General features: G+C 41.6%; 1 protein-coding gene across 8 annotated transcripts in view; it reads right to left on the bottom strand.

Annotated features, from left to right (window-relative positions):
• The window catches only part of LOC103560317 (sodium/glucose cotransporter 1-like), a 99,474-nt gene that overhangs the window by 30,052 nt on the left and 43,221 nt on the right, over positions 1-26,201 (bottom strand). For 2 of the 8 annotated variants that reach the window (XM_070628163.1, XM_070628162.1), the window contains exons 2-6: positions 17,715-17,819; positions 16,390-16,449; positions 8,425-8,529; positions 6,722-6,827; positions 5,634-5,714 (exon numbers count right to left, since the gene is read on the bottom strand). In XM_070628163.1, coding sequence (XP_070484264.1) covers positions 5,634-5,714; positions 6,722-6,827; positions 8,425-8,529; positions 16,390-16,449; positions 17,715-17,792 — 430 coding nt within the window. In that variant the 5' untranslated portion in view covers positions 17,793-17,819. Of the gene's footprint in view, positions 1-5,633; positions 5,715-6,721; positions 6,828-8,424; positions 8,702-13,513; positions 14,194-16,389; positions 16,450-17,714; positions 17,820-22,071; positions 22,144-26,201 lie in introns of those variants that run through there. The other 6 variants (XM_070628169.1, XM_070628164.1, XM_008534371.2 and 3 more) reach the window with 5 other exon arrangements.

The raw sequence follows: 26,201 nt of genomic DNA, 5'->3' as shown, positions 1-26,201 counted from the left end.
ACTAGTCAATGAAAGGATACTCAGTGACTATAAAATGAGTAAAACATCTCATGGCACTTCTAAAAATGAATTCCATGTGGATAAAAAAAGGTGAAATACAAAACTACAAAGTTATTAGAAGAAAACAGGAGAATATCTTTATGAACTTGGGTTAGGGAATACATTCTTAACTAAGACACAAAAAGGAAAATGAAAGTTGATAAATTTGGCCTCAAAATTTAAAATTTATATGTCTGAAATTATGTTAAAAATTTGTTAGACTGAAAAAAAGAGATTTGCATTATGTATAAAGGACTCTTATACATCAATAGCCAAGGAAAACTACTGGAAAGGAATATAGTAGGAAAAAGAAAAGACATATGGTAGAGAATATGAACAGGGAATTCACAGAAGAGGAAATACAAATGGCCACTCAGCGCAGTCATGCGTCACTTAAGAACGGGGATACATTCTGAGAAATGCATCGTTAGGTAATCTCGTTGTTGTGTGAACATCACAGAGTGTACTTACACAAACCTGGATGGTACAGCCTATTGCTCCTAGGCTACAAACCTGTACAGCATGTTACTGTACTGAATACTGTACGCAACTGTAACACAGTGTAAACATTTGTATATCCAGACATATCTAAACACAGAAAAGGGACAGTAAAAATTCAGTATAAAGGACAGAACACGGTCCACCTGTAGAGGGCACTGCCCGTGAATGGAGGAGGCCATGACCTGCAGGAGGAAGTTGCTCTGGGTGAGTCGGTGAGTGAATGGTGAGCGAACATGAAGGCCTAGGACATCACTGGACACTACTGTAGACTTGAACGCTGCACATTTAGGCGACACTAAATTTATCAAATAAGATTTTCTTTCTTCAATAATAAATTAATCTTAGCTTACCGTAACTTTTTTACTTTATAAACTTTTTAATTTTTAAACTGTTGACTCTTTTTGTAATGACACAGCTTAAAACACAAACACACTGTATAGCTCTACAAAAGTATTTTCTTTCTTTACATCCTTATTCTATAAGCTTTTTTCTATTTTTAACATTTTTAATTTTTTTACTTTTTAAACTTTTTTCTTCAAAACTAAGACACAAACACACAGATTAGCCCAGGCCTACACAGGGTCAGGATCATCAACAACACTGTCTTTCACCTCCACATCTTCTCCCACTGGAAGGCCTTCAGGGCAATACCACGCGTGGAGCTGTCGTCTCCTATGATAACAGTGCCTTCTGGGACGCCTCCTGAAGGACCTGCCTGAAGCTCTTCTTGGGGAACTGTCCCTCTTGTCAGAAATATGCCTGTGGTAGTTTGCTGGTTTCTTCATTTTTTTAATCACAGACTTGCCTGTAAGCAGATAACGTATCATAAACATTTCTATTAATGAAAACCTTTTGGTGTTGGGGTCTATGTTTTCAAACTTTTTAAGGAGCTTGTTGAGGTCTGAAAAGCTTCTGCTAAAGCCTTCACTGTGAGTTTTCTTGGCGGCTCTTCTTTTTCTTCTCCTGCACTTTCCTTTTCTCTTGTCTCTTCTTCAGCTACGCATTCCTCTTCCAGTTCCAACAACTCCCCATGAGTCAGCTCCTCAGGAACCACCTCTAGGAGCTCCTCAGTGTCGTCCTCACCCACACCCAGATTAGAGCTGCTTGCCATCTCCACCACAGCTTTGCTGATTTTTGCAACCTCCTCATCTTTGGCAAATCCTTGGAAGTCATGGACGAGCCTCCTGAGTATCTTCTTGCAGAGGTCATTCGTGCACTCCTTGGTAACATCCTCCTAAGCCTGAGCAAGGCTCTTGATCAGTCATAGATGTTGTAACCCTTCCAGACTTGCATCGGTGTCTTCCTCAGTTGCAGCAAGAACCTGGGCAAAGGTCCTCCTCAGGTAGTAGGCCTTAAAAGCTGCTGTCACTACTTGGTCCATCGCTTGGATCAAAGAGGTGGTGTTTGGAGGGAGAAATGCCACTTCGATATTGAGATGAAGCAGCAGGTTTGTTTACCCAGCATCACCACAAACACGTGAGCAATGCATTGTGCTACGATGTTACAATGGCTATGACATCACTCGGTAATAGGCATCTTTCATCCTCTTTATAATCTTATGGGACCACTGTCATATATGCACGTCCATCATCAACGCAAATGTCACTAGGTGATGCATGACTGTATGAAGAGATGCTTAGCTCACCAGCACCTGGAAACTTCGAATTAAAACAAAAATGAGGGGCCGGCCCTGTGGCCGAGTGGTTGAGTTCGTGCGTTCCGCTTTGCTGGCACAGGGTTTCACCGGTTCGGATCCTGGGTGCAGATACGACACTGCTCATCAGGCTGCGGTGAGGTGGCATCCCACATGCCACAACTACAAGGGCCCACAACTAAAAAATATACACCTACGTACTGGAGGGATTTGAGGGAGAAAAAGCAGGGAAAAAAAAAAGACGACGATTGTTAGGTCAGGTGCCAATCTTTAAAAAAATGAGATGCCTTTTTTTCTTCACCTATTGGGAAAATTTTTAAAGTTTTAAAACATCAAGTGTTGGCTGGGAGGTCAGGAAACATATCCTCATAAATTACTGACAACGTTAGTTAATATAGCCACTTTGGAGAGGAATTTGGGGTATCCCTTGACAAAGGTGGGTTTATTCCAGGAATGCAAGGTTGAGTTTACATTCAAAACCAAGTCACTGTAATTCACCATGTTAATAGAATAGAGGAGAAAAATAATCATCTCAGTGGATGTGGAAAACATGCTTGACACAATTAAAAACCCATTCATGATAAACAATCTCAGTAAACTAAGGAATAGAAGGGAACCTCATTGGTCTGACAAAGAGCACATATAAAAAACTGACAGCAAATATTTTATTTAATGGTAAAATAGTCAAAGCTTATCTCTAAACTGAGAACAAGACAAGGATGCCTGATGTCTCCACTTCTGGTCAACACTGTACTAATGGTCCTGGAAATGTAATAAGACAAGAAAAAGAAATAAAAGGTATAAAGTTTAGAAAGGAAGGAAACAAAAAGATAATTTATTGACCTGAGTGCTGGTTACCAGAGTGTTCACTTTGTGATATTCCACCTAGCTATACACTTTGATGTGTACTTTTCAATAAAAAGTTTATTACAAATACAAAAACAAAAAAGCTGCAGTAGATCTCTATTTGTTGACATAGAAATGTGCCTATGATATAGAGCCAGCGGTGGAAAAACAGGCTGCAAAATTTTGTTTTGCTTCTATTAAAATATATATCTCACTGATAAAAAAGTGTTTGCATAGACGAAGAATATCTCTGGAGGATATATACAAAACTTAGAATACTGGCTGTCTCTGGAGAATTGAACTGAGAAACTGAGGGAGACAAGTATTTCACTGTGTACCTTTCTGTTTTGTTTACTTGTGTATGTTATTACCCAAAAATTAAAAATAAAAAAGTAAGGGACCAGCCACATGGTCGAGCAGTTAAAGTTCCATGTACTCTGCTTCAGCTGCCTGAGTTTGCAGGTTCAAATCCCGGGTGCAGACTTATTCCACTCAATAGCCATGCTGTAGTGGTGTCCCACACACAAAAAAAATAGAGTAAGATTGGCACAGATGTTAGCTCAGGGCTAACCTTCCCTAAGCAAAAAGAGAGGAGGACTGGCAACAGATGTTATCTCAGGGTGAATCTTCCTCAGCAAAAAATAAAATAAAATTTAAAACAAAAAAAACCTATATATGCATGGGTTCCCACAGTGACTAGTGTGAATAACTCACTTGGATATGCAAGTTCTTGTATATTTTTAAAAGAAAATAATTAGTCCTTTACTTTATGATAGTTCACTTATCAAAAAAACTGACATGAACACCCCAATTAAAAAATCCTATTAAATTTCTCAGAAAATGTCTTAGTCTATTTGGGCTGCTATAACAAAATAGTATAGATTGGGTGACTTATAAAAAAAAGTTTACTTCCCAGTTCTGGAGGCTAGAAGTCCAAGATTAAGGTGCTGGCTAATTGGGTGTCTGGTGAGGGCCCACTTTCTGGTTCAGGGATGGCCATCTTCTCACTGTGTCCTCACATGGTAGAAGGGGCGAGGGAGCTCTCTGGAGTCTCTTTTATAATGGTACTAATGCCATTCATGAGGGCTCCACCTTCAGGACCTAATCACCTCCCAAAGGCCCCATCTCCTAATATTATCACAATAGGGGTAAAGATTTCAACATGTTAATTTTGGGGGGACACATTCAGTCTATAACAGTAGAGAACACATAATTTAGAGATATAATTGCTAACATTAAATGGATTATTCCACCTGCTCCTAAAGTTTATTTGGATGTCATTCTCAACTATTGGGGTGGACTTGGCAGGTTTTAAAAATGCTGATGTCCAACACTAGCACACAACTAAACACAATGGCTTTGTGTGTTTTATAGTTTATAGTTTTGTCACTCAAGTTAGTTATTGCTTCCTAGCTCATTTAAAAATTCCTTGGATTTTGCCTGAAATGTATTTGGTGTTCTAGCAACACCTCACTGAGTATACTTCATGGAGCACTAATGCTTACTGAATGGTAAGACTGAGGATTGTGCGACTCTGTTTGATTCTCTCTGTTCTCATTCCATGGGGCTTGAAAACATGCTCTACGGAACCACAATCCTTCAATTGTACTCACATATAATTTCAATAATTTTTCAATACCTGAGCCAAGAGCCTTTCCTTCCAGGTTTCTGCAAGACCAATCCGTGATTCATGGAGCAGCGGGTAACATCAAGCTCACTAAGGCACTTCTAGCTAGTGGAAGGAAACTTCCACTTTAAGGTAAGTGTACTTGCCATTCCAGGTACTGGAATATGTTAGTTCACATATTTGGCTTTGGTGGTAGAAACCCAGTTCTGAGTTCTGCCCTTGGTGTATCTTTAGTGCAAGTTGCTCAACTGAAACTCAGTTTCCTCATCTGTAAAATGGGGATGATAATAGTAGCTATGCCTCATGGCGACTGTGGTGATTAAATGAGGCAATATAGATGAATGCCTACACGGTACCTGATAATTAATATCAGCTATTATCTTCATTCCTATTACTTAATAAGCACCTGCCATGTGCCTCAGACTGCATATTTTGTGAGGGACACAGCAGTTCTGGTTCTTAAGAAGTTTTAGACCTGGGGGGTATAGTTTATTTATGTGACACAGTCAATAAATAATGAAGGTATGGATCAAAAAACTGAGTTGAGTGGTAGACGTGAGAGTCCAGAGAAGAAAGACATGCAGATGGAATAGTCACAGAATCACACATTTACGAGTGGATCTTCCACTGACCTTGACAGGTGGATTGAGTGGACAAAAAGGAGAGGGGCTTCTAACTGGAGAGGAAGAGCACGGACAGAGGCACAGAGCTGGGGATGAATGTGGCCGGCCACCCATGACCGCTGTTCCAAAGCACAAAGTGTGTCATTGCCCCTCCTCTGCCCTGATGCCTCCTTCTTCTGCAGTGAGGAGGTTTCCTCCCCCACTTTCAGCATGACTTTAGACAATGCTCTTGGGTTCTGAGGATCTCAGTCCCTTCTGCGAGATGAAGGTGCTGACATGGCCCCAGGCAGCTCTCAGATTCAGATTCTACCCACGGAGCCCGGTCCTCTCAAGATTTACTTACCAAAGCCCATTAACAAGACTGATCCCAGGACTATAATGACAGCATGTAAGGTATCAGTGTAAACTACAGCTGCAAAACCACCTGAATAGGCAAGAGAAAGAGAAACAAAAGCCACACTGACTCTCTCTGCTCAAAGTTACTTCTGCATCCCTATTCTGTGTACTTGTTTCCTCCCAGAACTCCACAGTCACACGTCTTGTGCCTTTTTATTCAGTGGGTCTTACAACTACTCATGCTTAGTCTTGGTACATCCTGTTTTCTCTCTTTAATATCCTTTATGATCTTTTGTTGGATTCTTATCTTGCCCTTCTTTGTTTCCCTTTACTTCTCATTTTTGGATGAATGAAAATCTGGTAGTTTTCCTAAGCAAAAAAGTACATTTTTAATCACAAAATCTCAGTTTGGAAGCAACAGTTAGTGGCGTCCCCGGCCCCTACCTGCTAGATGCCAGTAGCATCCCCTAATTTGGCTACCAAAGATGTCTCCAGACATTACCTTGTGGCCCCAGGGGAGCAAAGCCCAAGCCCGCTCCCCTATCCACACACACTGAGAACCACTGATTGAGTGCATTCTCCCCACTCGGACTGTGGTGAGCTGCTAGGGACACTCACCAGCACCCAAAATCTGCACTGCGGCTGGAAAAACAAGCGATGAGAGCCCCCACTCTCAAAATCTTGGCAGACGCTGTCTAGGACAGAACTGCCTACATAAAAGATCTCATCTGATGGCCTGACCAGGTGGCCTGAAGCGGCTGCCTCCTCCTCATTCTCTTTGTGTGTTTCTACAGTTTTACCTCATGGCCTGCAGTGTCAGGCTCTGCCCCACCCCAGCACGATCACTGCATCCCTGCCAGTCCCCTTGGAAGCCCCCGCCAGCCAGATCTGATTCCTAGGGGTAGGATGCCACTTAGGCACCCCTGCCTTGATTATTTTCACTATCCAGCCCCCTCTGGCCTCAGAAATATGATCTACAGACTTAGGGAAAAGGCAAAAGCTGGAGACCCCTGCCACAACGTCTACCAGGACTCCGCTAGAAGAAGCAGAGCTTTTGTGTTAATATAAATACCTCTGTGGTTAGAGTAGCCTCACCTGTGATGGTATAAATGCCAGTAATTGTCAGCAAGACTGTGGTGACCAGGTAAACATCAAACCCCCAAATCAGCTTCATGAACATGGCACCAGTGCATACCTCCACCTGAAATGAGCACAATGGCAGCGGGCTGTACTTTCATTTCCAGCTCAGTTGACAGCAATCCCATAAAGACACTGACCTTGGAAACCATCTGCAACAAGTGGTCTCTGGTTAGCACACCCACTCCACCACTAGTGGACACAGGGTGAGGTCTACCCAAGTTCTGGTGGGCAACAAGGCTTGTGCCCCATGAATTCAGCCACGGTGAGCACCTTTAGGGCTTGGGTTAACCCAATTAATCCCGTTAATACAACTTAGCCTCTTCCTCCCTGGAGCCTCAGAGCCAGGAGTGTGCTCAGAGAAGATGTTCCTGTAGTGCTACCACTGGGAAAAGGCAAAGGGGACAGCTTATCAGGGGTTGGCAAACTTCTTCTGTAAAGGGCAGATGGTAAATACTGTAGGGTTTGCAGGCCACATCCTGTCTCTATTCTTTATAACCCTTTAAAACTACAGAAACCATTCTTAGCTCAATGATGGTACAAAGCTGACCACTAGGCGGATGGGCCCGTGGGATGGATTTGGTGACTCTGGCTTATCTGACACTGATTTGAAGCATTTGCATATCCTTGAACTGGCTAACCTCTTGGTTTGTTATTCTGGTCTCCAAAGCCAGGGATACAATAGGGAGAGATTCTCCCAACATTCATCTACTCATTTGTTCACCAAACGTTTACAGAGTGCCAACCATGTAGTAGATATTTGGCAGGGTTCAGAAGACACAAGGGTTACCAAACTCAGACACTGCCTCCAAGTAGCTTACATTTAATGAAGGAGACAGACCAACAAATACGCAGTTTCCATGCAGTGCGATAAGTGACACTCCTTCAGTCATTCAGAAAAACATTTATCAAATGCCTTACGTGCTGAACACATTCTCAGAACAGGAGACAATGCAATGAACAAGCCAGGCAAGGCCCCGGGCCTCAAAAAGCTTGCATCGAAGTAAAGAAGACAGATAATAAGCAAGGAAACAAATTTCTGTGACATGGTAACAAAAATTCCAAAGAAAATAAAAACAGAGTAATGGAGTAAAGATTGGGCACACCTGTGCAAGGCCTCTCCAAGGAGGTGACATTTGAAAAATCTGGGGGAAGAACATTCCAGATACAGTATAAAGCAAGTGTCAAGGGCTTGAAGTGGGAATAAGCTTGCTGGATTTGAGAAACACTAAGGCAGCCAGTGTGGCTAGAGCATGGTGAGGACAGGGCAGGAGCCAAGGCCAGAGAAGTAGGGCTAGAACGGCACAGTTCTCACAGCTCACAACACAGGGTTCAGGCTGTCTTGAAAAGGGAGTGGAAACTCCCGGATTATTTTAAGCAGGGGAGTGACATCACCAAATGTCATGACACAGTTAAGACCAAGGTTCTCTGAGAATCCAGAGGAGAGACCTGTAACCTAGGCTTGGGAGACAAAGAGGAAGCCTCTGCCTTTCATTTTTTGCAAAGTATTATTAAGTTATTTTTTCTCTACTCTAGCTTAGACAGCAGGGGCCAACTGAGGGGCTCCAGAGTGAACTGCTGGGACAAATCTAGCACAGTCCTGCCTCTTGATATGATTTTTTGGGGGGTTTCTTTCTTGGGCCGGCTTTTACACAACTCACCAAGATATCACCGAAGATATAGAGGAATAAGGACAGAATAGCATGCAGGAACTGGATCCGGTAGCCACCAAACCTCTTCCTCAGATATTCTGGCATTGTTACCACCTGTACAAGCAACAAGAGAAGTCACCAGTGGACAGAATGCCAGAAAAGGAACATCCACAAGGATCACCTTGCTCACAAAGTGCTAGTTGTCCCAGAGACGTGGCTGACGGTGGGAGGGGCCCAGGAATACAAGGTACAGGGTCACTGACTCTGGCTTTGTGTTACATAGCATCTGTTAAGATGAGAGAAACAAGAAAGGAGAGGCAATACCGCTGTCTTCAAGGAGCCTGGAATCCAGCTGCCTGTGCAATCTTCGAAATGCAGGAGGAAATCCAGCTAATTCAAATGTCTAATGATGAGAAATCATTTTTATGAAATAATCATAAAGCAAAATCAGGTGCTTTATTACATATTACAAATATAACAAGTGCTGAAGGGAGACAGAACTCAACTCAACAGCTCTCCCACCTGGTCCTCTGTGCCAACATTGCTCAAGTATGCGCTGGTGCCCCCAACAATCCTGCTCATTTCTACTTCCATCATCTCAGGCCGTGTGCACCCCAGCGGCAGGGAGTGCCCTCTGTTGGGTCATTAGATTCCAAGACCCGAGCACAGTGCCTGGCTCATGGTAGGTGAATAAATAATCGTTAAAGGAATACTGTCTCACCTTCCGTCCTGAATATCCTCATGTGCTCTTGTCCACCCACCTCACACATGTCTATTTTAGGGTTTAACTCCAATTCCATCTGCTTTATCAAGACTTACCTGGGGCTTCACTGGGACCAAATGCCCTCTCTTAAGCACCTACGGCTTTTACTACTTCCACCTTTCATTCGGTTCGTAATCATATACTGCCAAATATGGTTCACTTTCTCAGTCAGGTTCGAAGCTGTTTTACACTTCCTACCTGCATTAGTTTTCTAGGGCTGCCGTCTCAAAGTACAACAGACTGACTGGCTGGCTCAGTACTGTCTCTCAGTGCTGGAGGCTGGAAGTGAAGGAGTCAGCAGGGTTGGCTCCTTCTTTGGGCCGCGAGGGAAGGAGCTGTTGCAGGCCTCTCTCCTCGGCTTGTTGATGGCTGTCTTCTCCCCGTGTCTTCACATTGTCTTCCCTCTGTACATGACTGTGTGCAATTTCCTCTTCTTATAAGGTCATTCTGGGCCAATCCTAAGGACCTCATTTTAACTTAATTACTTATTTAAAGACCTTCTTTCAAAATATGCTCACAATCTCAGGTAATTTCCCTGGGATTACGGTTTCACAATTAGAAGTGTTCCACTGCATGGCAAATAAGCCTTTCACTTTTTTAACGCCCTCTCTACAAACGTTTAAAATTTTTAACAGTTTTATGAGGTATAACTTACACACAGTAAAATTCTCTCATTTTAAGTGTGAGGTTTGATGAGTTTGGGAAAACGTATACAGTTGTGTAATCAGCACCACACTCAAGATATAAAGCATTCCCAACACTCCTACAAAACCCCCTGGGGCTTGCAGTCAACGCCTTCACCCTACCCTTGGTCCCAGACAACCAGTATCAGCTGTCACCACAGATTTGCCTTTTCTAGAATTTCAAGGAAATGGAATCATTCGCTATGTACTTCTTCACATCTAGCTTCTTTCTCTTGCCATGATGTTTCTGAGACTCATCCACGTTGTTGTATGATTCCTCTGTAGCGCTGAGCAGTGCACCATATCACATGTTGTTTGTCCATTCTCCTATTGCAGTTTACACTATTTCTAGGTTTGTCTGTTATGAATAAAGCTGCTACGAACCTTCATGTACAAATGTGTGTGTGGACATATATTTTCATTTCTCTGGGTTAGGTAAAGATCTAAACCTACGAACAGAACGGCTGGTTCATAAGGTTTAATTTTGTCAAGAAACGGCCAAACTGTTTTCCAACATGGCTGTACCATTTCCCATTTGCTCCCCAATTCTCCAATTCTTGCTGGCGTCATTCTTCTTATCTGAGCCAATCTGGTGAGTGTGTAACAATACATTAAGTAGCATTTTCCTCATGATCAATGACAGGGAACATCTTTTCATGTGATTATTTGCAACTGGTATACTTTCTTTGGTGAAACATCTGACAAACGTTGTTACTGAGTTGTAAAAGTTTTAAAAAATATATAAATTGTGGACATAAGCCCTTTACTGTAAACGTGTTCTGTAAATATTTTCTCAGTCTCTAGCTTGACTTTTAATTTTCTTAAAAATATCTTTCAAAGAGTCAAAGTTTTAAGTTCTATTTTGAAGTCCAATATATCAATTTCCTGCTTTATGGCTTGTGCTTTTTGCATCCTAGCTAAGAAATCTTTACATACCCAATCACCTTCATTTTTTGGCAGTTTTTCTTTTTGAGGTATAACTGACATATAAGATTACAGTCATGCGCCACATGATGTTTCCTTCAGCAACAGACCACATATATGATGGCAGTCCTATCAGATTAGGATCATATAGCCTAGGTGTGCAGTAGGCTATACCACGTAGGTTTGTGTAAGTACTCTTTGTGATGAAATTGCCTAACAACACATTTCTCAGAATGTATCCCCATCATTAAGCAACGCATGACTGTATATTAGTTTCAAGTGTACAACATAATGATTTATTTTTGTATATATTTCACCATTTTTGAAGATACTTTTGCTAGATATGGAATTCTTGGTTAACAGTTCTTTCTTTCTTTCAGCATTCGAACATGCCATTCTAGTGTTTTCTGGCCTCCGTTGTATCAGATGAGAAGTCATCCATTAACTGTATCATTGTTCTCCTGCCTGTAATGAGTTTTCTTTTACCACTTCGAAAATTTCTTCATCTTTGCTTTTAGCAGTTTGACTATGACATAAACAGGTGTAGTTTTCTCTGTGTTTATTCTACTCTGTGTCTGTTAAGCTTTTTTTGGATCTGTAAATTAATATTTTCCACAAAACTTAGGAGATTTTCAGTTATTACTTCTTCAAAAAATTTTTTCTGCCTCTTTCTGGAACTCCAATTACATGTATATTGGACTTCTTGATATTGTATCACAGATCTTTGAGGTTTTGTTTCCTTTTCTTCAATTTTTTTCCCCTCTGTTCTTATCCTAGCTAATTCTTATTATCTTCAAGTTCACTGCTGCTCTCTTTTGCCATCTTAATTGTGCTGTTGAGCCTCTCGTGAATTCTTCATTTCGGCTACTGTGCTTTTCAACTCTAGAATTTCCATTTGGTTCTTTTCTATAGTTTCAGTTTCTCTGTTGAGAGGACCTATTTATTCATTCATTAATATCACATTTTCCTTTCCTTTTGTGAATATATTTATAATAACAACTGTGAAGTCCTTGTTAAATCAATATCTGGGTCTGCTCAGAGTCAGTCTCTATTTATTGCTTTTTGCTCCCTGAGTGTGGGTCACGTTTATTTTCCCATTTCTTGGGATGTCTAATACTTCTTGGTTGAAGACTGGCCATCATAGATAATACTATGTAGCACTCTAGAGTCTGTTTTGTTCTTCTGAGGATTGCTGTTTCTTGTTTTAGTAGGCAATTAACTTGCCTGGATTCAAACTGCAACATCTTGCATGCCACCCTACCTCCACTCCCACCCAGCAGCGTGCAGCAGCTGACCTCTTTTTTTTTTTTTGAGGAAGATTAGCCCTGAGCTAACATCTACCACCAATCCTCCTCTTTTTGCTGAGGAAGACTGGCCCTGAGCTAACATCTGTGCCCACCTTCCTCTACTCTATATGTGGGATGCCTACCACAGCATGACTTCACAAGCGGTGTGTAGGTCCACACCAGGGATCTGAACCAGCGAACCCCTGGCCGCCGAAGCAGAACATGTGAACCCAACCACTGCACCACTGGGCCGGCCCTCTGCTTGTTTTTTTTTTTAGCTTCTAGCTGTTGCTAATTTAGCCTGGTCCTCTGGAGGTTTTCCATGCACTTGAATAGTCTGGAAGTCACTCAAGGATCTGGGCAGAATTTACACTCAGATTTGGGAGTTAACTCTCTCTTTGGTTCCCTCGTCTTCGGAGCTCCCCACCTAAATTTCCAACAGCTTTTCCAGCCCTTACTTCTATCCTATGATACCTCAATCAGTGAGACTTCTGCTTTCCACTGCCTACACTGTGTGGGTTGGGGAATGTATTCAGTCATAGGCACAGCAAAAGCACACACCTCACCAGGTGCAGCTCTGTCTGCAGGACAAATCTCCCTCTGGTTTCTGTCTTTTTTTGGCTGGGCTCCCTGGGATCTCACACATGAATGTGTACTCTGGTGGTCAGTCCGAGATTTGGGCTTTTTATATCTTATTTTTAAAATCCTTCTGTATCTCAAGGGCATAAAGATATTTTATACTTTCTCATACAAGTTTAAAATTTTTTGCCTTTCTTATTTAAGCCTTTAATCAATCTAAAATTATTTTTGTGTAGAATAAGGATCCAATTTTATTTTGTTCATATAATAATCGACTCTCCTCAGTGATCTGCAATGCCATCAATGTCATAAATCAAGTGTCCATATATATGACTGGTTCTGGGCTTTTTCATCCTTCCACTTGTCAATGTGTTTATCCTTGTATCAACACCATACTGTCTTAATTACTACAGCTTTATACTAAGTCTTGATATTTGGTAGAGCAAGTCCTTATTTTTCTTTGATAGGAGTGTCCCTGCTATTCTTATGGTTTTGCTCTTCTACATACATAATTCTTTTTCCAGAATTACAGAGATATAATGACATATAACACCATGTAGGTTTAACTTGTACAATGTGATTTGATATATATATATATATATATATATATATATATATATATATACTGTGAAATGATTACTACAGTAAGGTTATTTAACATCTCCATCATCTTGGATAATTACTATTTTTTTTGTGATAAGAACATTTAAGATCTACTCTCTTAGCAACTTTCAAGTATATAAGAGTATTGTTAACTACAGTCACCATGCTATTTTTTAAATCCATTCACCCACTCTATGTCTTTTGATTGAAGAAATTAATTCATTTACATTTAAAGTAATTACTGATAGGTAAGGACTTACCAATGCTATCTTATCAGTTTCCCCCCCCCCCCCCCCGCTGTTTTGTAGTTCCCTTGTTATTTTCTTCTTCTCTTGCTGTCTTCCTTTGTGAATTGATGACTTTTCCATAGTGGTATGCTTTGATTCCCTCCTGTTTGTGTATCTACTGTAGGTTTTTGCTTTGTGATTACCATGAGGCTTACATAAAATACCTTATAGATACAATAGTCTATTTTAGGCTGATAACTTCAATTGCATACAAAAACTCTACCCTTTTACTTCTCTACTGACATTTTACATTTCTGATGTCACAATTTACCTCTTTTTATACTACGTAGCCATTAGCAAATAATTGTAGCTATGGTTTTTAATACTTTTGTCCTTTAACCTTTAAACTAGAGCTATTAACATACCACCATATTACAGTATCCGAGTATTCTGAATTTGACTATATACTTAACTTTACTAGTGTGTTGCATATTTTTATGTTTTCTTGTTACTAATTAGCATCTTTTCGTTTCAACTTGAAGAACTCCTCTCAGCATTTCTTGTAAGGCAGCTCTAGTGTGATGAACTCCTTCAGCTTTTGTTTGTTTGGGAAAGGCTTTATCTCTCCTTCACTTCTGAAGGACAACTTTGCCATGTAAAGTATTCCTGGCTGGCTGTTTTTTCCTTTTACCACTTTGAATACATTATTCTACTCTCCCCTGGCCTGCAAGGCTTCTGCTGAGAAACCCACTGTTAACCTTTGTCCTTTGTATGGGAGGAATTTTTTTCTCTTGCTGCTTTTAAAACTTTCCTTTGTCTTTGATTCCAGATAGTTTTATTACAACGTGTCTTGGTGAAGACAGTTTTGGGTTGAAATTTGGGGGGGACCTATGAGCTTCATGATCTTGGATATCCAAATCTCTCTCTAGATTTGAGAAGTTCTCAGCCATTATTTCTTTAAACAAGCTTTCTGCCCTGTTCTCCCTCTTTTCTCCTTTTGGGATTCCAATAATGTGTAGGCTTTCTTCACTCTCTCCCTCTTTGTCCTTGGTTCTCCCGACTGGATAATTTCAAATGACCTGTCTTTTACTTCACAGATTCTTTCTTCTGCTTGATCCAGTCTGTTCCTGATGCTCTCTCTTGCATTTTTTTCATTTCATTCATTGTATTCTCTAGCTCCAGAATTTCTGTTTGGTTATTTTTATGATTTCTAGCTCTCTATTAAACGTCTCATTTTCCTCTTGTATTGTTTTCCTTATTTTGTTGAAGTGTCTTTCTGTGTTTCTTGTAGCTCACTGAGCTTCTTTCAAACAACTACTTTGAATTATTTTCAGGCAAATCTCAGATCTCCATTTCTTTGGGATCAGTTACTGAAAAACTACTGTGTTCCTTTGGTAGTGTCAGGTTTCCTTGATTTTTCATGCCTCTTGGAATCCTGCATTGCTGTCTTTGCATTTAAGGAAGCAGTCACCTCCTCTAGTCTTAATTGACTGGCTTTTGAAAAGAAATATCTTCTGTCAGGACTGCTAGTGATTCTGAAGCTTTTCTATGGGTACACCTGCTCCACACTTCTTGTTCTCTCTTGGGGGAGAATTCTTAAGATTTTATGTCTTCTCTCAATCCCGCAAAGCCAGGTCAAGTGCTGACCACTTCCTGTTTACTTGCTTCCCCCAGGGCAGTGCTGAATGCTCAAGTTTGTGTGTTTTCTCTGAATCCCACAGAGTCAGGCTGACTTTCTGTGCATGCTCACTAGCTTTCTGCAAAGGCTCACTCTTGCCACCATCAGCAGTGCTCCAAGGGAGCTGGCCACAGGTTGGAGGTTTATGTGGCTGAGGTGTGTGGAATGCTGGGGTGCCCGTGGGCCAGTTGGGGGGATCTGCAGGTGAGGAGGCCCCAGTGGCTCACTGACAGGCTTCCTAATAGTCTGTGAAGCAGTTAGACCCATATTCCTTTGATGCCACCTAAGAGCCCTGGCTGCTATTCTGTCAGCCACCTCCTGTCTCCCAGTCATGCAGCACACCTCAGTATTCTGGATGTGAGAAAGACGTAGGTCTTTTTGGCAGCACCCTTCACAGTCGGAGGAGCTTGGTGCCTACTCACTTGCTCTCACTTTGCCCCATGGGAGAATCTCAGGCTGAGAAGGTCTCTCTTGCCACCTTGGGGGAGGGGTGATTCAGGTAAAGTGAAACTGTTCCTCTTACCCTCTTCAATGCATCCAATCTTGGATATTTTTTTTTGCTCTAACAGTTTGCTAGAATTTCTCCACTGGACTCCTGGACTTCCACAAAGGTCCTCCTGTCTGTAGGTGATTGTCTAAATTGGCGTTATTTGGGTGGAAGACAGGAGAAAATTCTTATTCTGTCATGTTGATGACGTCACTCCATACACCCCCATGGACATGCATCCTGGTCTGTCTTGTCTTTGTTCTCCTCTCTCAGCTGGGCACTGACACATCTTTGTCCCCTTATCTCCCACATACATTTTAGAATCAGCTTGTCAAGTTTCTCAAAAAATCTTCTTTGGATTTTGTTTGGAATTGCATTTCATGCACAGACCAATATTGAGAGAACTAACATTTTTAGGATATTGTCTTCCAATCATTAACATAGTTGTTGTCTTCATTTATTTAGGTCTTATTTTTAAATAACATTTTAAAATGTTTTCTATAAAAGCCTTAAGAGGTGAACTCTTGAGCAAGGTGAAGCGTGAAACCGTAGGCAGTTACTGGTGTCTGTTTACCCAAGGCACAATAACACTATTTCAGGCATTTCACAGTATTTAGGGAAGTCAGTACAAAGATCAAAAGACTCAGAAGTTCAACTTGTCCTCCAGGATGTTTTTATGTACATATGCAATATTTGTAAGCAAAAACACTGTAAAGAATAGAGTAACTGATAATGGACACTCACCCCAGCTTTAATGTAAATAGGAGAAAATATCCAACCAAGAACACAGAGAAAAAGTGGAGCCTGAAATCAAGAAGAACAACAATTACATCAGGGTCCCATCTAGCCCAAGCTCTTAAATGAGATGCAAGCTCAGTTACTATCTGTTTTGAGCTGAACAAATGTATCACTCCTGGGGACCTTACAAATAACAGTCCAAGCAGACACCCTCCAGTACAACCTAACTTAGAGGCACTTGATCTTTGCTAATAAAAAGGTGTATTCTTAATTTTGGGGGATTAACTGAGCCAATTTTTAAGGTATTTGTTTTTAACTTATTGTTTGCCTACTTCCAGGTAGGAGTGAAGGTCTCTTATAATTAAATATAAAAGACAGCGAAAAAAAGAGAAAAATTAGAAACCATTCCGAGAAATGGGAGAGAAACTACACCAAAATTTCACACAAGTTAATGAAATTAAGTAATAAACTTGGCTCTGGCTTTCTTTACAACAAAGGGGTAGGTAAGTTGAATATAGGAAGGAGATGCTAGTAAATTCTGAGAGGTAAATGATGGTATAGACCAGGGCTGCTTCTTAGATTTGGAAGTGACTCTGCTAGAAGTATCCTTTATTTTTGTAGTCTATATGAAGAAAAATGAGGCTCAGAAAGTAGGGAGCTTCCTGATTTATCCAAAAATAAGCCAGATGGTTTATATAGAGATAGGTTAATTAACCCAAGACCTATAAATACACTTATAATTTAGGTGAACAAATTTTATGTCCTATAACAAATATACTCCACAGATTAAATAAATAATCCATTTCATAAGTTTTATAGTTGAGACCTAGTATTCCTAGAAGACCAATTAGGAGTTTTGTAGTAACTAGTTGAACATCTCAAAAAGCTCAGTTGAGCCCCATCTCAATATATATTGCAAATATATATACACAAATATATACACGCGTACACATACACACATATACACACACATACATATATATATATATCTGTATGTCTATATATTCACACATACACATACACAGAAATGCATATAAATATATATATATTAGTATGATCTTTTCCCTACCTGACCAGCCTCCTAACAGTTCTTTGTTCACTGTATTCCTGTGGTCCTTGAAATGCAAACATTCTCTATCTCTTCATTAATTTACTAAGGATGAAAACTAGCACAATCTTTCCGAGAGATCAAAAAGTTAGTTCCTTTCTTGCATGACTTCTCAAGAAGTCTTTAATATTTACTCAAGCTTGAAAGTAAGTTTTTATGTTTATGAATTTGATTTGGACAGTGATAAAGGTGAAGGTTAGCTGCTGCAAAAGGTATTACTTACATTCCACTCAAAGGCCCCAACAGCAATCCCCGACGTGGCTCCTTTCCTAGCCAGGCTCATTAAGCGGCCACTGCCCATATTTGCGGCAAAAAGAGAAGCCCCTAGCTGAAAATCAAAAGCCAATTACACACCAGAACTCTTAGTCCAACTCCAAGAATTAATTTTCACAAGTGTAAACTCAAATCAACTTTTAAATTTTCTCAAAAGCGATTATTCCCTGCACAGAATTCTCATTTGTGCTTCTTCTGTATGAACTCTAACCATAAATTATAAGACAAAAAGAGGGAGAAAGTGAAAAAAAGTAGGACAGCCATTCCCATGTTGTTGGCCTCCACATGCTCCACTGACTTACTTGCAATTCCCTAATGCAGAAATATTGGCAGGAATGTAATTTCATCATTTGAAATACGTTAAAAATATTAACATCTGATTATCTATAAGGGATTGGTTAAAATACCAAGGTACATGAGTAATATGATGAAATACAATGCAGCATACAGAAAGAATAAAGGAGCTCTAGTAAGTGATAAAAAGAAGGTAAACAATATGTATAATATAATCTCATTGAAATTTTACGTGTGCCTGTTACACTTGTGCCCATATGTTTATATATACATGCGAGTGATTCTGGCAGTATATACTTCTGGGGACTGGAATTACGGTTACAGAGATGGAATGGGGAGAACATTTCAAGTTCTATACTTCGACTGTAATTTTTTTTTTTTTTACAACCAACATCTGTTACTTTCAAAATAAAAAATCCCAGAGGCATTTAAAATGAACAAATCCCTCCTAAACCAATAATAGCTTTTTAACTGTGTAGAGACAGCCACTCCACCCAAAATCAAAATCCAACTATTATGCTGTTGACATAAGACACACTTAAAACCAAATTAACAAGAGAGGCTAAAAATAACAAAGCCTTTCAGGTAAAAACAAACAAAACCCAGCATTGACAATATTAACATAAGATAGAGTAGCATTCAAGATGAAAAGCATTAAACAAGACAGAGTTTTTTTTTAATAACTATAAAAGGTAAAATGCACTAATATTGACATAGTTGAGAGCACACACGCACCAACATCTTAGCAGTGACAAATATAAGGGGAAAAAAATTTTAGAAGAGGCACATAAGTACTCAAGTAACAGCAATTATTTTCACTATTAGGAATGTTTGCTATATTTATCATAATAATGAAATATTATATACAGTCTAAATTACCCAATAATATGGTACATAAATGGTGGAATGTCCATATGATATAATACTATGCAACTGCATATAAATATAAAATATCTATATCTACTTATCCATGTTTATATAGACCTAGGAAGACATTGGTACATTATTAAACAAAAAGGTAGGTTAAAAAGTTACTGCTCATTAATTCAATAAGTATTAATAAATGCCCATTACCAAGTATGTGCCAGTCACTGTTCTGGCATTAGGGATATATTAGTGAGTGAAACAGACAAAAATCCCTGCCCGCATGAAGCTAACATTCTTTTGGGAAGAAGAGAATAAATAAAATAAATTAAAGGATTATTTTATAGCTTCATAGACAGTGATAAGTACTACAGAGAAAAAGAAAGGAGGAAAAGTAGATAGTATGTGCTGAGCAACTGAGAGGTCAGAGAAGACTGAGAAGAGAGCTGAGGAATACAAGAGGTGAGGGAGCAAGCCATGGGCATCCCTGAGGAGAGTGCTCCAGTTGGAGGGAGCAGCAGGGGCAAAGGCCCTGGGGCAGAAGCACAGCTGGATTGTTCAAGGACACTGCCTAGAGCTGGGGACAGGTGTCCTGAGAGGCCCAGTCAGAGAGATAAGGAGGTACAGATCACCTGTGGCCTAATATAGGCCATTATAAGCAGCTGGGCTTTCGTTTTGGGTGACATGGGAGCCCCCAGAGGGTTTTAAGCAGAAAAGTGACATGGTCCGACTTGAGTTTTAATAGGCTCCCTTTAGCCGCTTTGTTGAGACTGGATATAGAGCAGCAAAGGCAGAAGGAGGGAGCCCAGAACAGAGGCTGTTATAAATAATCCAGGTGAGAGATGATGGCAGCATGGGCCTGGAGGCAGAGTTGATGAGAAGTGGTCAGATTCCAAATATATTTTTTAGACCGAGCCACAGGATTTCCTGATGGACTGGATGCTGAGTGGAAGAGACAATAAAGAGTCTAACATGACTCCATGGTTGTCAACCTGAGCAACCAGAAGGATGGAGCTGCTCTTCAGGAGACGGGGAAGATTGCAGGAGGGGCAGCTTTGCAGAGAAAGTCCAGAGCTCTCCTCTGGACTCGTTCAGTTCGAGATTCCTGACCTCTCAAGCACAGGCATCAAACAGGCAGTAGACATACCAGTCCAGAGTCCAGGGAGACAGCTGGGATTCGTTAGCACATAACTGGTATTTAATGCCATGAGACTAGATGAGGTTGCCAAGTTTGTGGGTGTAACTGGAGAGGAGAGGTCAGGCGCTAGCCCTGGGGAGCTCCAGCATTAGGAAGCCAGGGACATGGGGGAGAACTGGCCAGGGAGACTGTGCATGAGCGGCTGGTGAGCAGCAAGAAAGGAAAGCCAGGCGATGAAATGGGGAGGGAAGGAGGATTGAGAGTTTCAGAGTTTCACCACTGCCAAGCCAGGTAAGAGGAGGACTGAGAACTGACCATAGGAATAAGCCAGGTACAACAAAAAAGAAAGAAAGAAGGAAAGACAAGAACACGCCTCTGGTGGGCCCTGCTAACAAGAGGAATTGAGACCCATCAGGTGTCTGCTGATTGAATTAAAATACAAAAGAAAAAAGAAAGTTGGAGCGGCAAAATTATTCTTCCATTATAATTGCCTTTAATAATACCATAATATATTTTGTTCATTAAGCAATAATCTCGATAATGAAAAAGAAGTCATAGTAAAGAAATTAATAAATCATAACATATACAAACATCGGAAGGTCAAAGCATGTTAATGTCTTCTGAAAATCACTACAAGTGTCACAGTTATACAATGGAACGTGAGCAGCAGACTACCATTTTTCTGGGTACAGAAAACATGACTTCAAGGCCAAGCGTGGCTCAGGCAAAAGACTGGGGGCCTCCCAGCCCAGGCAGAGATCGTGCCACTAGAATCCTTTGCCGAAAAATAAACTAAGGTAGGTGGCCCACTGCAAATATTTCTTTGCCACATTCAATGTGTTTCTAAACCAGGTTTACAAAAAAAGAAGATTCAAATATAATTCAGAGATTTGACACCAGGAAAATCTTCTCCCCAAATCTCCCAGCTAAGCAAGGCAAAGCCATCTCTGTCAGGTTGTTGGATCCGCCACTTGAGTGCACTTCCCTCTTCCCTTTGAATAAAGGCACCTCCTCCTCCCCAGACAAGACTTCTCTCTATGAAGCATCACCCCAATGTGGAAAACCAAATCCTTGCCATAAGACTGATTAACATTTGAGGACAAAGAAAACATTAGTGAACAAGGGCCTGCTTCTTGCACAATTCTCTAAGTGTACCTTACATTCCTGTGTGCGAAAGGTATGTATATGTTTACACAGTAAGTTACAAAGCTGCCCTGGCTCAGGCTTGGCTCGGGTCCTTAGACTCTGGGCCCTGCTGGGACCACACATCCTCCTCCTCCCTGGGGCACCTCCACTCACCCCATCATGGATACTAGGCCATGGAGGGGCAGCTGCCTCCACTGCTGTGGAGGTTTTGAGGCATTCCTCTTGGACAGAATCACTTTGTACAATGAATAATTATTTAACATATAAACAACAAAAATGTTTCTAGCCCTTCTACCCCACCTCCCTCCATCCAGCATCAAGCGGTTCCACACCTCCATGCTTTGGCATATGCTGTTCCCTCTTCCCGGAATGCCCTCACACTCTACCTGGCAAACACTTACTCCATCTCCAAATCCTGCTCAAACAACCCCACTGTGAGCCCTTTCCTGTCTTACTACACTACGTACCCAGCAAGCCTCAGTTTGCCTTTCATCCATACCTGGCCCATGCGCCTCCTAAGAGACTTACTGTACGTACTGCACTGTAATTTGCTGGATACACGTCTAACTTCCAATCTAGATTGTGCACTTCCAGAGGGCAGGACTGTCTATTTGCTACCTACACCCTGGAACCTGGAATGATGCCTTGTACATACCAGGCACCTAATAAATGGCTACTGAACTAAACTGAGTTAAATGGAGACATTTAGCTAAGAAACTACTTAAGACTTAAGGAACTACTAAGGAAACGACTTTACTGAGTCAACAACTTCAAATTATTTGGGGTATAAGACATCTAAATTAAAGTAATAAACAAGTTAACAGGCAGCCCCTAAAGTGGACTGTCACAGGCAAGACTTACTCACCGGCAACCATGCTAGCTTTCGGCCAGTCAGGAAGAAGTCTTCTACTGTCCCACGACCGCTTGACACTAGAGCCTTCAAACACACAGACAACAACAAAACAATGTAATACAAGCAACCAAACTGCTCTAAAGACACAGGTCTCTCAAACGATGACCTTCACTTATGGGTAAATGTCTTTAGTAGAGATCCCCAAATCCATTCGCAGCTTCTTTCTCTTTAGGAAGAGAAGTGTTGACCCTCTGAGTTGGAGGAGGGCTCACAGCTGCCTCGTTGGAGGCTCCAGTCTCCTCCAGCTATGAGACTGCACGAGCATATCCACTTCTCTACACTCTTGTGAAAATAATACTGCTTTATTTTTTTTCCAAGTAGTTAACCAGTGCCATAGTTTCTGGCACAGTCTGGGAGATCAATGGTTTCGTGAATGTATGGATCAATCAGGAATGGCAAATCTGAACATGTGCTTAGCTTGTTCCAGGAGTGCAGCCAGGGTGCCACCACTATGGTGTCCTTCTAACACAGCCGAGTCCTCTCTACTCAGGGTCCCAGCTCTGATTACCAGACTCTGGTGTGCTCAAGAGACAATACTGGGGATTTCCTGGGTTGCTTAGGACTAGCATGACCCAAAGATGAGAGTTAGTTGACAGAAATGTGTTTCTGTGGGAAGAGTGAACTTACCGCTGCCATTTGAGGTATCTGTGTTATAATGGGGTCCCCTCACATCATAAAGCCTTAAACCAAAGAAACAACTCTCTAAATCAGACATGTTAAGTTAGTCTCATTTCATTCATTCATTAAATATTTATCAAGGGCCTGCTATGTGCAGAGCCCACCTTTCTAAGTAAAGTATCAGTGATATGAAGGTAGAGTGCATGAGAACTTTTAAAAGGAATGTACAAACTGTTCTAAGATGAATAAAATCATCCTCTCTTTCTATTAAAGAAAGAACCAGGCGAGAAGAGGAGGAGATCCCAGGAAGAAGGTGGCTTAAGCACACGTCCTTGCCTCTTCCTTCTTCTTTGCTCTCCTTCTGGAATAATACAACCACTATGGCAGCCAGGGTGGTGGGGCAGAGGATGCATCCAACACTTTCTCCAAGATCTCTGGGCTGAGACTCATAACAGAGAAAACAAACAATAAAAAGTGCAAGTTTTTCCCCCTTAACATCCTGTGAGAGCCAAGGCACCAGCAACAAAGACTAAGATGTCCCCGTGGGCGCTCAGCAGACAGAAGCTGATGCACGCTTTCAGAAAGGAGGCCCATCTGTGCAACTGCGGGCAAGCGGGTTCAGCAAGGAAAGGGTGGTTGGTTTAATGACTGGAAGAAAACAAAGTTAGATCCTCCATCACATCGTATATGAGTAAATTCAGATGTTCTAGAGATTTAAATATTTTTTAAAAACTTGTAAAATATTAGAAGAAAATATTTGTATAACCCTGCGGTTGGGGGGTACTTTCCTAAATAAGCCAAGAAATCTAGAACATGTAAAGGAAAAGCAAGAGAGTTGACTTCTTCAAAGTGAACAAAATTCAAATGACAAAAAGACACCGCTAGCAGAGTCTAGACCACTAGTTCTCATCCACGGTGATTTCTGCCCTATCCCCAGGGAACATCTGGCAACGTCCGGAGACATTTTTGGTTGTGAATGGGTAAGGATGAGGGATATTTCTAAGCATCCTAGAATGCAGAGGACAGACCCCCACAACAAGGAAGTATCTGGTCTTAAATGTTAGTAGTGCTGAGGTTGAGAAACACTGGCCTAGACATATGATAGTTTGGGGAAAAGATTAGCAATTCAAATGATGGACAAGTTGATAAAAGCAAAGTCAAATAACCCAATTCAAAAATGGGCAAATAAACTGAAGAGGAAATTCAACGGACAGTAAACTCATGAAAAGATGCTCAACCTCACCAGGAGTCCAGGGAGTGTAAACCAAAGCTACAATGAGATACCCCTCTTCACCCGTCAGCCTGGCAAACAACAACAGAAACCTAGTACGGCTGGTAAGGGAAGGGCTGGGGGAAAAGAGCACGCCCATACGCTGCTTATGAGAAATGTAAATCTCAGCCAGCCTTGGGGATTGCCGTTTAGAAATATCTACTAAAATCTCAAGTAAATACACCCTTCTGACCCAGCGATTCCAACTTCAGCAATCCATGCCACACAGATTCAAAGCACCAACACATTAAAAAACCTCCCAAACCCAACAACCTGGCAACAATCTGAGTGTCAATTAGTGGGGAAGAGATGAATAGTACACATTTGTATGATTATTATGCAGCTAATAAAAACATGGGCTAGATCTCGATCTAGTGACCTGCAGGACTCTCCATCACTTAGCAAACAAAAAAAGCAACCTGCAGAGTAATGTGTATGATATGATCACATTTTTTGTAAAGACAAAACACAAAAACTCTACATATATGTCTGTATGTTTGCATAAGCACCAAGAAAGGAGAGGAAGGACACACAGCCCATGGTTACCTCAGAGAGACGGAAAAGGATGGGGGGAGAAGAGTAAACTTATTCTCTAAATATTTATGCATCTTTTCACTTCTTACAGTGAGCATGTAAAACTTTCATAATTAAAAACAATATATGACTTTTTAAAAGAACCAGTGGAAAGATGATAATATAAAGAAGGAAAATATCAAAGCATTCTGGAGAACCGTGCATGTTTTAAGGTTCCCAGAAGAACAGAAAGAACAGAGGTTGCCTTTGGAAGTGGCCAGACGGCTTACTAGTCCTCTGACCTTGGCCAGACTTAGGCTCCAACCGGGCCTGGAAGAAAGCTGCGTGGGGGCTTCCTAATAACAGCACTGGGGGAAGGATCCCTAAACAAGGACTCACTACCCAGAGCCCCTGCCTGGGCCACCTACAAGAAGGTTTCTCATAACTGAGACCAATTTAAAAAACCAGAGGTTTGAATGATCTGGATAAATACCTCAGATTTCTCCTTTACATTTGGAATAAAGGGCCTGTATTTTCTCTTCTGGTACAAAATTCTCTCAATGAGATGGACTGATGTCTCCATTACTCTACCTGCCCACTAGTAGCCTAATGATTCACTGTAAGCCCTCAAAAGTGTGTCCAATGATCGTACTTGGAAGGGCCAGATTCTGCACAGTAAGATCCTGCTGGTGACCTGGTGAAGCACCCCAAGGTAAAGGTCATATGGGCATGAAAGTTTCAGCTGGGTGGGGGTTGTCCAGTATGAAACCTCTCCCACTGGTCAGCAGATGGTGGCACTGTTGCCAGATAGTGCTTGATGAGGCAGGCCAGGCAGAAGCCTCCGACAGTTAACAGCTTAGCCCAGGGGGGATGCCATGACAGCAGCCGAAGCCTTCATACTCACCTGATCTCTCACTGCAAGACAGGCAGGCTCCTTCCAGGCAGAGTCTGGCCCTGGGTGGCATGTTTAAGAGACACCTTTTTGAGTACTTACATGCTAAGCTCTAGCGGGCGGATGGCAGTAAAGGAGACACAGTCTCCACCCTACTAAGAGAACCTCATACCAGAAAAGAAAATAGAAGCCTTTTATTCAAATTTAACGGAATGCTTAGAGCCCTAAGTTACATGTGAACATTGAAGTCTGGCTAGCAAGGCAAAGTGCTTAAGCTCAGGAGTCAGCTGAGGCAGCTTTAGGCTGCCATCTGAACCCCATCACTCCCTGGCTGTTACTTAACCTCTGAGCCTCAGTGCCTTCACCTGTGAAACTGGAGAAGCAATAGCATTTTGTTCACAGCATGGCTGTGAGGATGCCATGCACTTAGAGCGCTCAGCACACACCTGGCACTCCGGCGCCTAATCATCGGTAGTTGTCATTATTAGCACCACATCATGGTGATCACAACGACTCTTTATTACATACTGCTTCGGTTCAAGGCAGCGGCGCAGGGGGATCTGACCTGCTCCTTCATTTGGGGGCGGGGAGGGGACGTGGGGCTGGCCCAGCATGGCTCCGCTGCCGAGGGCGCGCACTTACTCTTGCCTGGAAGGGTGGGGAGTAACCAGGCGACGGGAGGGTGGGGAGGTCTCTGCACAGGCAGGGGCGGGATGAGAGGGTGCTGGGGGTGGGGAGCAGCAAGGTGGGGACAGGGTGACAAGCAGGGAGGGTCGAACCAAGCGTGGT

The sequence above is a fragment of the Equus przewalskii genome, chromosome 7 (assembly GCF_037783145.1).
Source record: "Equus przewalskii isolate Varuska chromosome 7, EquPr2, whole genome shotgun sequence".
Taxonomy (NCBI): Eukaryota; Metazoa; Chordata; class Mammalia; order Perissodactyla; family Equidae; genus Equus; species Equus przewalskii.
Note: the sequence above shows the minus strand (reverse complement) of the source record. Positions and strands in the feature narration are given on the sequence as shown.